The following is a 14,742-nucleotide window of genomic DNA, read 5'->3' as shown; positions in this document are numbered from 1 at the left end:
CATGTGATCTGATAAATTGCCTCCAGTGATATCGCTCAGTGGTGAAGTAGCAGTTTTTGAAAAGCAGTCCATTGGTCTAGCATTGCACTACTGTAAATCAGTTGGTGTCATTATGGATAGTTTAAAAACAAATGATCGAAATCTATACAGAACCAAAGACAACCTGCGGCTTATACCCACAATGCAACTTAGTCACTTGACATTGATTGACATCACTGGATGCAATTTATCAGATTACATGCGGCTTCCTCTGGAGCCACAAAAGGCTTTATACTACTTTTTCCATGTACGCAGTAGTACTCCACAAGACCTATAAACACACTTTATTGTGTAAAATTGGGTTACCCTTTAAATTGGACTTTATTTGATTTTTTAATACTGTCTCAACATGATAAAAAAAACAACTTTACAGTGAACTAATGTAATCAAATTAGATGGAAAATTTACATGTAAATAAAATACTTCAAGTCAACGTTTCTGGCATATTTTTTTTTTGAGTGTGGGGGCTTCTGTCTCTTGTGATGTAGCTACAGTACTCTTATAGTTTGTCTCTGCTTCCAGTCAGGCTAAACACCAGACTGAACACAAATAAAAACTGTTCAACTCTCATCAGCTATTTATCTCAAATGGTTACAAACAACAACAACAAAAAAAAAAAAACCTCCCTAAAGATTCCATTAAAATGTGATTGGGCATGCTGCATGTACATAAAATGAACACAATTTTAAGCAATTTATTCAGGTTATGTGTGATCCACTCAAGCTGTTTGCACCCCAACCTATTTTTGGTAAACCATGCTTCCCCCTTCCTTTTTAATACTCTCTATGACATTTCTCCCTACTGATGAAGTTTCTACCTGTGACAATGATTTTTTCTGTCTGTCATGTCACATTACAAACAACAGTGATGGCATGTCTTCCTGTTTTAATATGATGCTGGCATGGACTGCATATTAATTCCAGGTGAGTTGATGGCAGTGTTAAGCTGCAGTGTTTAGTTGCTTTTGTTTCAGTTTGTGGTGTTGTTGTACTCTTGAATCTTCTGTTTGATATGAGAGAGCTTGCTCTTCAGGTACTCACACCTCTCCCTTTTTTCCAGATATGTTGGGTCCTGAATACAAGAAAAATAGGAAAAACATTAAATGTGGTGCTTTCTTTCCCAGTTATAGAATTCATACAGTATGCCAGGGACAGTCTCTGTGGTAGTCAGAGAATAATAAGGAATTTCACTGGTGGGTTATTGTATGGGGAATTATATGTTTTGTTTTTAAGCAATTTTCAATACTCCTGCAGTTAAACTACACATGTCCAGTAGTGTCCCCCAAACAGATAACTATTATATTCACAGTGACTAAAAAACATTTTGTTATCTTAATAAGAAAGTAATTTTGAACATCAAAATCATCATTAAATGACAGGGCACATTGTGCAGAATGGAACGGGCAGCCAGTGCAGATCGGGCACTCAAATTTAATTACAGAAAGCCGAGTAATTATGTAAATAAAAATGTAATTAAAAGGCACATTCCATTGATTTAGTGTGCTCCCATGAAGTTGGGACAAATTAAAAAAAAAATGTAATTAAAGTACGAGTCAAGAACCAAAAAGACTGGCTCCTACAATTCCAATAATGCAAACTGATTGCATCTCTTTATACCCCTGTCATGATTCTGTTTGTATTTTTGTTATTTCCTGTTTTATTTTGAAGTTTTGCCCTCATGTGTCACGTATGGCTTTTCAGTTCTTCCTTTTGTGTAATTTCCTGCATTTTTCTGTGTTCATCTGTTTCTTGTTTGTACTTAGCCCTGTTGTGTATATAGTCTGTGTGCTCCCTGATGTCTTGTCAGTTCGTCCTGTGTCATTCACCTGTGTCATTCCCCTGAGCTGGTTTTTGTTCCTGGCTTTATGTTTTCTGCTTTATTCCTCGTGTTTTTGTTGTACTTTACTCTTCTTAGTTGGTTCTTTGTTTTGGCTTTTGTTTGCTACTTTTGCTACAATGGGTTTGGGTCTTCAAACCATAAATGAAATACCAATGATGACCTCACTAGGGTTATTATTTCTAACTTTCTAAAGTTTCCAAATTTGCTCTTTTAAACAAGGTTTAGCATAATTTTCTTGAGCTTATTGTATTCACTTGTGCCTCTAAATTATTCGTTATAGGGAGTATTACATAAAGCTAGTGAGGTGTTACATTCCATTTCCCTTTCTCATAACACACAATGAATGAACAACTAAAATGCCTCATAATAGTTTCAGCAGGTTGAAACAGGTGACCATGGTCACATTCCCCTGGTGTGACTCACTGGTTATGATAACAACATGGAGAATTCCTGTCTTAAGACTAAAGTAGTGTAACCGGGTTTTGGTTGATGCAACTGGGACAGAATGACCTGAAGTTTTGGTAGGATGACAAAGTGGTTACTACATCATGCAAACATCTTACATATCATAATGACTTGTTTAAACAAAAAAAAACATGTTATACCTTGATATAAATATACAAATGCAACGGTGTTGTTCCTGTCAATCTCATGTAATTAGTAGTACAAGTTCTACTTTTTAAAAAAAAAATGAAGGCCACATTTCTTATGAGTGCCATTTCTTACTGTGCCCTGACACCGTCCTGCCATCATGCAAGAGTTCCTTACAAAGCCTGGTGTGTGCACCCAAAATTACAGTTTATACTATATGTGGTTACGCAAAGCTATATCTGTACATGTTTAACAAGAATATCTGTTTTTGGATATATACACCAGTAATTGGTGCCCATCAAACTTATTCACGTCAAGGACCCCTAAACTGACGCATATTACATGTGCCAATAGCATGTGGCCCACTAAGGACGCTGGGACTGGGCCCCTCCTGGGCAATTCCAATTGTGAAATACACATTTAGTGAAAAACTATTTCGTTATTTTTGTGCTTTGTATGCGTATACATTTCAGCTGCAACATACACCGATCAGCCACAACATTAAAACCACTGACAGGTGACCACAATAACATTGATCATCTCATCACAATGCGATGTTCTGCTGGGAAACCTTGGGTGCTGGCATTCATGTGAATGCCACTTGACACGCACCACCCATCCAAACACTGTTGTGGACCAAGTACACCCCCTCATCACAACAACACTACCCGATGGCAGTGGCCCCCTAGCAGGACTGTCTGTAAGATGTGCTGGAGCAGCTCTGATCCATGGAGGCCCCACCCCCAACATACAGGACCCAGAGGATCCACTATAAAACGCCCTGGTGCCAGACACCACAGGACACCCTCAGAGGTCTTAAGTCCATCTCTTGACGGGTCAGAGCTGTTTTGGCTGCACAAGGGGATCCTTCAACAATATTAGGCAGGTGGTCATAATGTTATGCCTGATCGGTGTATATACATCATTACAACCTGCAATGATTGAAGAAAAATTGCTGCCATTCATTGTCTGTGTGCTGAAGGGCATACTTTTCCTGTGCGCTGGTGGTATGTGTGTATCAAATCTGGCTTTCCCTGGTGGTACCTGTGGTTGATACAGCACACCAAAAGTAACAGCATCCAGGGCAGAAAATGTTCCACCCAAATGTTGCCAGATTGCTCCATTTTCTGCCAAGTGGGGCATCTTTAGGATGGATTAAGTTGGTAAAAATTGGCGACATGGGTTGACAAAATTTTGGCTGTGCTCGTCATAGTGCACCGGTTTTTCTTACTTTTTTAAATGTCTATATTCTTTTCTGGCTAATGATGACATTTTGAATGAACCTGGCAACACAAGAAGGCCTAACTAGAAGTGTACCAGGCTGTTCAACCACCAGAGGTGTGAAGTATTGATTCATTGCTCAAAAATCATTCAATTGGAAGACTTTATCAAAAAGGTTACAGTCAAAAATATGGGACTTGACCAGCCAAAGAACTTCAATATTAAACAGCATTCTGGATGTGACCAAGTGGTATCGAAGCAAACCATCGATGTAGTAAAACTGGACCCAATTTGATCAGATTTTGCTATAGGGTAGGGGGTTTTATCACTGGGAGTGTGTGAAAACCATCACTAAAATAGTACAATATAATAAATTCTGCTATTGTGATACTTATGGATGGCATTTGCAGACCCTCAAGGGTCCCTAGGGGTCCCTGGACCAAACTTTGAGAGCCACTGGTCTAGACTGCTTAATATTCTGTGTTGGACTGTCTTTTAATACTCCATTTAGACTCTTCATACCATATATGTATGAGTTAACAGCTCACTCAACATACAAAATATAAATATTTTAATCAAGTACCTAAATTAATCACATAATAAAGAATACCTCCAAAAAACTAAAAGAAGTATGTAAAATTAAGCCAAATAAAAGTTGGTCTAGAGAGAGACAGACAGAAAATTGCCATCATAATTGCTTTGTCATTTTTGTAAATGGAGGTTACTATGTTGGTGTTTAACAGGTTTTCAACAGATGTTAATGAGTTAACCTGTGCTAGGAACTAAAAAGTAGAATATCCTGGCCTCTGCTACTTTGATTCAGATCCTTTCTTTGTCCATTCCTGTTTCCTGAAATGTATGGAAATGAAATACAAAATCACTGCAGCACCCCTTTAGTGTACAAGTAAATTTAAAAGCAAGCTCTTAGTATGCGAAATGTACAGGGGGAATATCTTTCATAGATTCTTTAGTTACACCGGGGTAATTAGGGTTAATATAAGCAGACTTTAACCAGGGCATGGACTGTACAGCTACAGTGAGTGACCTTGAATGGATCATACTTACAGCTTTCTTTCTCTGATATTCCATTAAAATGCTACCAATCCGCTCCTTCTCCTGAAAAAAAATTAGCATGTTATTGGACATAGTTATAGAGTGTGTATCCATCTGTGTTCCTGTGTGTGAGTGTGTATGTGTATGTGTGCGTGTGTGTCTACCATTTGGCTAGAGGGCCGGGAGGGAAGGTTCTGCATCATCTCATCCATTTCTTCAAACTTCTTTGCCATTGCCTGAACCTCAGCATGTAGTTCCTTGTACTCAGCGTACTGGTCATTGAACACAGCCTTGTACTGGTCCCTCTCCTCCTCTGAGCGAATGCTTGGGTACTTCCTGTGGAAACAGGACAGGAGGTGACACATTTTCTTGGCCTACAGGCTACATTCAGACTACAGTGAATGTGAAACTGCAAAATGGGTCTGAATGACGATATCAATCCATCTGTCCAACACTACTTTGGGATAGATCACCACCAAATCTGCTGTGGATAATTGTGTTTCACTGAGTTTCCTGAATAAAGATTATCAGAAATCTTCACTTGTTTTCAAGTCTCCTAAAACAATTGTTGGGTGCCTTTCAAACATATTGAAATGGTTTTTGCTTGCTGTAATCAGTGGTGCAATATAAACAAGTACACTCAAAGCACACTCCACTACATTTTAAATGGAAATACTGTACGTTTTACTCCACCTGCATTTGACTGATAGCTTAAATTACTTGTTACTTTACAGATTCTGATTATTAATGCAAAATATAATCAACTACCAAATTATGATGTACTATTATAGACGAAGCCTCCATGAGGAAGTTAAAATTAGCACCACCAGCTGCAACATTAGTGATGCTTAGTGATCAATAATAATTAATAATTATAATTATTATTAGAATAATATACAGTATATCATTCTGAAATGTGCCATTCTGTACAATAAATACTTTTACCTTTGGTATTTTAAGTATATTTTGATGCAAATACTTTTACTTAAGTGAAGATTTGAAAGCAGGACTTTTACTTGTAACAGTGTTTCTTCACTGTGGTATGACTACTTTTACTTTAAGATCTGAGTACCTTTTCCACTATTTACTGTAACCAGTTGCCCTGTTCATACTGGACATTGAGAAATTCCTTCATGATGTGCTTACAATGTAAAGGAAAGAACATCTTTTTAGTACTAAATTCCTGTTTTGTGTAAACAAGAGCTGCAATGAAAGAACAGTAAATCAAATAGGGAACTTGGTACCAAAAAGGTTCTAATTTTAGACATATCCGCTTGATTAGACTAACTCATACTGTTGAAGCCTGACGTAAACCTGATTTAAGATTATATCATAGCTCAAAATCATTAGTATTGATATATAAACTACTCTTGTTGTGTCAAGAATAGGCCTACTAACAAACACATTAATTTAGGGGAAATAATTAATTGTAATTAAATGCGTTGAATTCGTTCAGTGACAGAACATAACTTTACAACATTTACACAGGCCACGGTACCCTGTGGACCGAGGTCTTGTGGTTCTATGGGATCAGTTCACACTCATTTGTGAACTCTGGGCCATGTCTGAAGATGTGAAATTGGTGCCATAGTTTAATATTGATCGAAAAAAGTTTTTCACCTCTCAGAATAGCGCTGAAGATCGTTAATGTCCCCTTCTGTACGTGCACATGTGCTCTCTCTTACATATACACACACCCACACACACAGCTCAGGTCTGAGGCCCTGCAAAGTACGCCGCCTCCCCTCATATCGAAGCGGTGCCCGTGTTTACAACTTCAGTGAGGTGGAACTAGCTATATCTTCTGGTCATGAAAAGAAAAAAATATATAACAAGAAACTTACAGGAACAGCTGTAAGGTAAACTTGTGGTCTCTAATAACAGTAATGTTAAGTTGATATGCTAGCTTGTAGTCAATCTCTCTCGTTTGTCTGTCTTGTTAACCTAGGAGGGCAGTACATATCCTACATCTCTCTTTCTGTGTTTTGTTTACCAGCGACTTCCAGCGCAGTTCTGTGACTTTGTGCCTAAAAACGTGAGACTGACATACAACTCACGTTATTTACTATATTCCAATTTTCTTCCACTGAGACTATGGTGGGGTGACCTTGGACCCTCTGGGGCGTAAAAATATTTCCTTTCTTTACATTTAGTGAGTTCATTTTGTAACTTAGACTTAGACTAAGTAGTTAACGCATTTACATCTCCCAGCTGAAACTACGGGGGCTATTGGACTATCACTTCTTTATTTCTGTCACAAACATTGAAGCCTATAGCAGACCTGATAATCATCACTTTTCATTAAAAAAAAAAGTTGTGACTAGCAAGGTAATACTCACGCCACATAGTCGGCTATAACAACAGGTTTGGGGATGTGTCCAGCTGGTATGTGACCTCGGAGGATCTCTGGCTCCAGCACCACCGGAACAGCAGCTGCATAATGGTTTGAAGCGTCCATGATGTCTGGCTGAATGGTGGGGAGAGGGGTCTGCTCCGAGGCCCTGGAGGATGGACCCAGCTACAGTAGATAGCCATATGTTCAGTTCATGTACACTGTGTGCAATAATCATTTTAAAAGTTATCCTTGATAGATACTTACTATAGACAAAGGGACCGATGATCCAATAGTCTTCATCTAGGTTGATTGTGATGGGTAAAAGAGGTGGGGAGTGATTCATTATTCAATGGCTTATTTTAATCAACTATTCAAGTGCTTTTGAATGTTAAAGACCATTTACTGCAAGTCATTATTATGCTTTTCAACTTTCTGCAATTTAATGATCATACTGAAGTTAACAGAAAGTAATAGCTGAGTGGAAGGTAGAAAAACACATTTAGCATTTTTATGTCTATGAGGTACATGTGGATTCTGTCCTGAGCTGGGTGGCTTCTGGTAGTTTAATTACATGTATTTGCTATATATAACTTGTGGCTACATGTACTTTTTATTTAAAGCACTTTGAACCTCCTTGTAATGAAAAGTACTATATTAATAAAACTGCCTTGCACTTTCATTTAAGACTAGTGGAAAACCAAAATGTACATAAAAAGAAATGGGGCCAGATGGTAGTTTACTTATTATTTACTCATTATTACTCTTTTATTCTAAAACTTTCAGTTTTCAGTCAAAGTTTGGTTGCAACAAAACTACGGGTTTAGGAAAAGATCATGGTTTGGGTGCAATCATAGAGAAGAGCTCTGGGTGAAAACAGAGTCTTTCACGATGCTCATGTAGAGGCAACAAGTACTAGTGAATCACAGAATAGTAGTTCTAGCTAATCACAGCATAGTAGTGCAGGACTAGTAGAAACTGGGAAAAAAATCCAGAACAACAGCAAATGTTTAAGGGCTTCCAGTTTAGTCAGTGGATATCCAGGCCAGGACCTCCTCTTCTGTGTGCTGGTAATTGTTTACAGTTGGATTAGTAACTTGATACACGAGATTGCATTTTGACTAATGCATTACGCCTCTTTTGCTCTCTACATGGAATTTTTTCCTGCATCCAACCGAAGCAAAAGTGATTGGTCAAGAGTAAAGTAGAGTAGAGTAAAGGTTGGAGTTAAACATTTAGTTGTGATGGATCAGGTTAGAGTTAGGGGCTAGGGAATGCATTATGTCAATAAGGGTCCGAAATGCGTGTGTGTGTGTGTGTGTGTGTGTGTGCGTGCCAGACCTCCTGTGACAGCGCCTCCTCCCTCATCCTGGCTGCTTCATGCCTCCACAGTTTCAGACACACTCCTGCACTGATGAAGTAGAGCACCATGGTGATGAAGAGGAAGATGATGGCTGCTGTCTGGCCGGCCTCGGTGCGACAGAATGCTCCGTTTATTCCATTGTTGAAGACCGGGATGTTACACAGCCCTCCTCGAGTGGTGTCCCTCACATACACAATCCCTGCTGCCATGTAGAGCACTGCCAAGACCAGGTTGATGGAACACTCTGTAAGCGGCCACCAAGAAGAGTCTAGAAGGATGGCTCTGTAGTATAGGGTCATCCCAAGAACGACCAGAATAACTGTCACAATCCACACAAGACCAGCTACCACCAGAACAAAAGGTGTCTTGGGGCCTGTGTAGTAACCGCCCCCAGATCCATACGCACTGGCACCTCCACCAAGTCCCCCAAACAGCTGTGGCTGAGAGTAGCCATACATGTTGAACCACTCATTGTCCTTATGAACATAAGCGCAGACACAGGCGAACACAGCAGCCCCCAGCAGCAGCTGCACGCAGCCCAAGATCCTCAGCAGGCCAGCCCATGATTTCATGTAGGCATAGCGTAGGTGGTACTCCTCCACCCGCTCCTGGTAGGTCTGGGCTGAGAGATTAGTGGGCACTGCAGATGCAGAGTCGAAGGCTTCAGCACCCAGCAGCAGCATGTCTTGCTCCTTCTCAGTAGTGTAGCTGCCATAGGGGTCACGATAGGAGCCTGGAAGGGATGGGGATGGAGGGGCAGAGTGGGGAGGTGAGCAGGGGACTCCCGCTGTGGTGTTGCAGTTGGCACTTTTCGTGGATGAGGGGGCAGGGGAGTGAGGGGAAGGTAAAGGACTGGGGGAGGACCAACCCTTGCTCATTCGCTTACCGCTGTTGCCACGGAAGAAGTTCTTGACAGAGTTGGGGATGAAGCGGTGCACCGGCTTAATGTCCATGGCATCACAGTCGTCCTCCATTGGCTTAACATCGTTGGGGGGGTAGAAGGATTCAGGCCCCACAGCTGGCTGTTCAGGTAGAGGAGGAGGGGGGAGGGGGTCTAAGCTGATAGCCGGCACTGTTCCTTGTGAAGATGCTGGGGGCGGAGGGAAATTTGGGTCCCACCCTAAGGAGCCCACAGGGACCTGGTCATAGTGTGGGATCTCCCGTACCCGGTCAAACCTGGTGACAGACCCAACTCCTCCTGAAGACATCGGGACCTGGACTCTTTGCTCGCTACAGAGAGAAAGGGAAAATAGTATAAGTGTAGAGCTACAGTGGCTTTAAAGGATCATTCTGGTTTAATAAAATGTGTGTTTTTTAAAAAGCTTTGGACATAATTTCTCTTATGATAACATTATACTCGCCAAAGCAATTGCTGAGATCTAGGAACAAGGCTACATCACTACAACAAAGTCCAATGGACCAACAAACACAAGCAGTCAGACAATCACAAAGCTTTTCATGATCAGATGACACAATATCAGCCTGGTATAGCTTCTAGTGTCAGAAACAAAACAATATTAAATAAATGATAAAAGAAAACAAAAATTATCTGCATGAACTAGGCAGAACACTATCACTAACAATAAGATGATTGTGCTGAATTTTCATTCTTAGGATGAATGTAAATTGAGATAATCATGAATATCCTCACATGACTGACTTGAAAAAGCTGTCTAGCTCACTGACACTGTCCTTTATTGGTTTTCTGATTTATTTTGAATTGTCTAAGCCTGTCACAATGGTAAGGCATGGCTTGCTCATTTGATCCCCACAAAAAAAAAAAAAAAGTTAAATCAGGAGATAAGGTTACCACCATTTATTTATCCTTTTCTTTAATAAAAATATTTGTGTCCTAACAAACACACATTGATTTTAGTGCTATTTTAAGAGTGTTAAGCATATTTTGATGAATAAAGGGATAATATCGTGAATCGCAATTATTTTGGTCAGGATAATTACGACACCAAACTTTCATATTGTCCCATGCCATGAACAGTGAGGTTGGTGAATAAATATGTTTTCTTTAATTGATGTAACAAGATGCAGCATTAACATCCAGATTAAATTTCTGTGGTTCAGGATTTCAGAAAGAAATGGGTCAATATTGAATCAAAAAAGATGAACAGACCACCACAAAAGTCAAGACATCCTGCCCATCAACCTGCAAAACTCTCAACACAAAGAATTGGTAAACTAGAACCAGTAAACAATCTCTGTCATTCAGCAGACACATAGAAGCCCTGGCTTCACAGTAGAGTTGAATCATTTTTAGTATGGCTAGCATGAGTCAGTTGGAATGTTGAAGGACTGACTCTTAGCCACAGTGACATTCACTAAGTGCACTGTTCAGTTCAGACAAAGTAAAAATGAAATATTCTTGTTGTGTAGATGGAAGTCCGACTCTGGAGAGGACAGAAGGAGTTCTTGCTTCAGAAAAATTTGTCATGTCTTCATTTTTGACCTTTCTTAGTAGGACTAATGATGCAAGAGAAATAATGGAGATGTAAACTTTAGAGTAATTGACACGGAATTTTTGTATACAAGGTACAAGGTAAATTTATCGTAATTTTTTAAACAAGGGTTTAAAAAATTAAATAATGATTGAGTCCTTGAGACCTGCTACATCTATTTTAGATAATGGAGTGTTGAGGATGAGATGAGGGCGAGTCTTACAGTCTTCTGTGTCTTTTGCCAGTTTGCAGCAGGGTGAACAGACTGTGGCTGCGGTGGGTGTCGTCGTTTAGTATCCTTTGGGCTCTGTGCAGACATCTCACTTCACAGATGTCGCTGATGCTCTGTAGATGGGTACCAGTGATGTTCTGGATGGTTTTAATCACCCGTCCTGGGCCGTGCACAAACCATTCTAGTTTGTGATGTTTCCAGTCAGGATGCTTTAATGCTCTTCTGTAAAATCTGACCGGAATTTTGCTCCGGAATATCCTATGTTTCCGTAGGAAGAAGTTTTCTGCGCTTTTTTAACCAGGATGGTGATGTGTGATGAACAAGATATGTTTTCAGTGATGGTAATTCCAAAGAACCTATAACTGTTCACCTGCTACACCTCAGCTCCACTGATGTAGACAGGGGTCTGTGTCTTTTGATTACTTTTTTCTAAAATCAACAATCAGTACCTTGATTTTGCTTATAGTGAGCAGTAGATTGTTCTCTGTGCACCACTCAGGAAGATTGTTGATTTCCTCCCAAAATTAGCTCTCATCGTTGTTTATAATACAGCCAATGAGCTGAGCACACACTCCTGGGGGGCTCTGGTGTTGCGCAGTAACGTAGAGGAGGTATGACTGCCAATCTGTACTCTACTGGGTCTGCTTGTAAGGAAGTCCAATATCCAGTTGCAGAGTGTTTTACTCTAGAGTCTTCCTGTCAGCTTCATGGGTGAGATTGTGTTGTATGCCGAGCTGAAGTCAACAAACAGCATCCTGATGTAGCTGTACTTATTCACCAGGTGTGTGAAGACTGAGTGAAGGGCAGTAGATATGGGCAGCATCCTCTGTGGATCTGTTGGTTCTGAAAGCATTCTGGTGAGGGTACAGGCTGGCCGGGATGTTGTCTTTGATGTGCTGGAGAACCAGTTTCTCAAAGCACTTCATCAGGATGGAGGTGCCACAGAGCGGTAGTCATTAAGACTAGACACAGCAGACTTTTTAGGTAAAGGAACACTGAGCAAGATAATCCAAAAACTGTGAATAATCAGGTTATGAAAATAATCTGATTTGACGTGGTTACATGCAGGTTGAATCATGTAAAAACAGTTCACATGATTCAATTAGTCAGTTAGTAAGATTTCTTTCCAAGTACATGACGTAAAACTTTTTTTTTTTTTTTCAAAACATCCTGTCAACATGACGTCGCTTATCATGGCATCTCAGCTGGTCAGGGCTGTCCTTATGTGGGATTTGTTAGGTTTGCAAAACGTGCAAAATAACGCCTCCTTCTTCGCATTATGCATATGAGCAGAAAACGCATCCGCTCATGTTTCTTTTATGTTTTTACACATGCGCAGATGTAAAAGAATGAAAGAAACTCAGTTTATCTGATAAAGCATATCGCATTTTGCTGTTTACATGACCACTTGAATAATCTGGCAACTCCATAAAACAGATAATGACTGGTTTAGTAGTGTGCATGTAGCCTGTGACATGTCTTTAGTGCTGTTGGTGTTTTGGAGTCCCTCTCCAGTCTCTGCTGATGTCTCCTCTGCTTTTAGCCCCACAGATAAAATCCCATTCACCTCTATTACAGACCTTTAAACGATCTGGGTGAACCTGCCTGTCTTGCCTGTCTTTGACTAGCCTGGTGGCAGATGTCTGACCTCAGAATACTTCAACACATTGCTCCTTCAGACACTTAAGTGTTGTGACTGCCCACTCTGGATGGCTTTGCTCACCTGTTTCCTCTCCAGTTTTTGGATTTATTAGAGTAGTTTAGTGATAGGCCAATTGTGTTTTTATTTTAAACTGTGAAGAATTGTAACAAATGGACTTACTTACAATACGTACAGTACTTGGGCTGCAATCATCAATTATCTAAATGGTACAAAGGTAGAACACACACATAAATCTAAAGGACAAAGTTCACCAATTATTCTGGCCATGTCAAACAACATCTTAACGTTTCGGCCTTGCGGCATTCATCAGAGCATGGAGGAAAATCGAAGTCATGTCAATTATATACAAGAGGTCGTTAACTTCCTAAGGTCCCAAATACATCTTTTCTTGACAATATGACAATGACTGAAAATATTGGTGAAATGGTTAACCTCATACAATTTATAATTTCATGTAGCCTCAGTTTGAACAGTTGAGATATACAATTTTACCTCTACAATATTCAATATAAATCAAATAGTCAAGTTAATGACTTGCTTTAAAATAAAATAATGCAAATAATGTTAAAACAAAAATCAGTGTTACTCCCAGACTGTTCAAACGTTTTTCTCAATACAGGAGAGCAAATATGATCTGTACAAAAAGCTTAAAAAGGTATAAAAAGGAAATACTTATATTGTTGGGGTTAAATTATGGACCAGTGCAAATATAAATGTAAACATGTGTAATTTGTTTTTTGTTTTTAAAATAATTTCTCACAAAGCTTATTTTTAAGATTACAAGTGTGAATGACTTTTGCTGTTGTTGCTGATAAGAATGTAGGATAGGTGTATAAGCATTTTGTTTCTGCCTACGTCTGTTCAGTCTCTACCAAATACATAGACTGTTGACTTTGGTAATGCTGTCTACACTGTTTATATTAATTGCAGCCTATTATGTGGGATGACTGAATAAGGATATTACTACTACTACTACTACTACTGCTAAATGAGTGATTAAAATGGAGATTTTGCTGTATAGAATTTTGTAGTTAGTAGCCTACTCAGTTTTGGACCCCCTAATTGTAAAGGTACTCTACGATTTATGAGCGATTTAATGACAAGATTATTCAAGGGATAAGAAAGAAAGAAAAAATAATTATGTTACACCGGTAGGCTTGCCCATCGCCCAAGTTGGCTCACTTAAAAATCATGTCTACCCATTTACTGATGTTAGATGACTGGTACAAAACAGGTGTCTGCATGTAGCCACTTATTTAATTTTGAGGATCACAACTAAGGCAACCTAGGCCTACCTCTTTCGTCTGTCTTACAAGTTAAAATCTAATTCATTCAAAGCGAAAATGGCACATCGAATTCGATATTTGGAGGCTGACTTACCTGCTGATAACTACGTCTGTTTTTCTCAGTCAAACAGGTAGCAACATCCTGTGCGTCACCCTCCTTTTGTTCTCCGACGCACTCACGCCGATCTCAGGTCAGACATTAAGATGAACTCCGGGTTACCTGGCTGAATTATCGGGAGAGAAAACTGATCTCAGATTCCGGTGGTATGCCAGGTGCCGTGGTGAAACTCACCTGGCCGTGTTGGGCCAGTTTGACCAGCGTTACGACGCGTTCATTGACTCCCTCCGACTTCCCATATTAAGTCAACCTTGCTTGCATTCCCCCTGGCCAGTGGATTGAAACAATTGAGTCAAACAATTGTGCCACCATGTGGTCAGTTTTGTATATATTTTGCATCTCCTAAATGGTCACTATGTGACCATTTAAGAGATTATTTGGTATATTAAATAACATAAATATTCAGTTATTTTTTCATTTAAACATCAATATCTCAAATATAAAAAAACATTAAGCAGAGATTACTCATGGTTTTGAATTTTTATCAACATGCATAACCCTTTAAAGGGTAACTACACCAATTTTACACATTAAAGTCTGTTTACAGGTACTGGA

At 39.6% G+C, this 14,742-nt stretch overlaps 1 protein-coding gene across 2 annotated transcripts; it reads right to left on the bottom strand.

The window, feature by feature from the left end:
* Window positions 1-295: 295 nt before the first annotated feature.
* On the bottom strand, window positions 296-14,436 carry marveld2b (MARVEL domain containing 2b). 2 transcript variants are annotated; one of them, XM_084360464.1, is made up of 7 exons: window positions 14,164-14,436; window positions 8,417-9,668; window positions 7,343-7,378; window positions 7,083-7,261; window positions 4,908-5,079; window positions 4,756-4,806; window positions 296-1,110 (listed from the first exon to the last, which is right to left on the bottom strand). In XM_084360464.1, exons 2-7 carry the CDS (start codon window positions 9,644-9,646, stop codon window positions 1,009-1,011), a joined length of 1,770 nt encoding a protein of 589 aa, XP_084216590.1. In that variant the 5' UTR covers window positions 9,647-9,668; window positions 14,164-14,436; the 3' UTR covers window positions 296-1,008. The 2 variants fall into 2 exon arrangements, with proteins under 2 accessions (XP_084216590.1, XP_084216591.1); XM_084360465.1 differs by lacking the exon at window positions 296-1,110 and adding an exon at window positions 4,354-4,539.
* Window positions 14,437-14,742: the final 306 nt, after the last annotated feature.

The sequence above is a fragment of the Pagrus pagrus genome (genome assembly GCF_965226575.1).
Source record: "Pagrus pagrus genome assembly, chromosome: 8".
In the NCBI taxonomy this organism is placed as follows: domain Eukaryota; kingdom Metazoa; phylum Chordata; class Actinopteri; order Spariformes; family Sparidae; genus Pagrus; species Pagrus pagrus.
This window is presented reverse-complemented; position numbering and strand designations above follow the sequence as displayed.

Coding starts and splice junctions, on each gene's coding strand:
- marveld2b (XM_084360464.1), bottom strand. CDS start 9,646: ATGTCTTCAGGAGGAGTTGGGTCTGTCACCAGGTTTGACCGGGTACGG. Junction 7,379..8,416: donor AGGAGGCGCTGTCACAGGAG/GTCTGGCACGCA, acceptor CAATCAACCTAG/ATGAAGACTATTGGATCATC. Junction 5,080..7,082: donor GTTATAGCCGACTATGTGGC/GTGAGTATTACC, acceptor CTGTTTCCACAG/GAAGTACCCAAGCATTCGCT.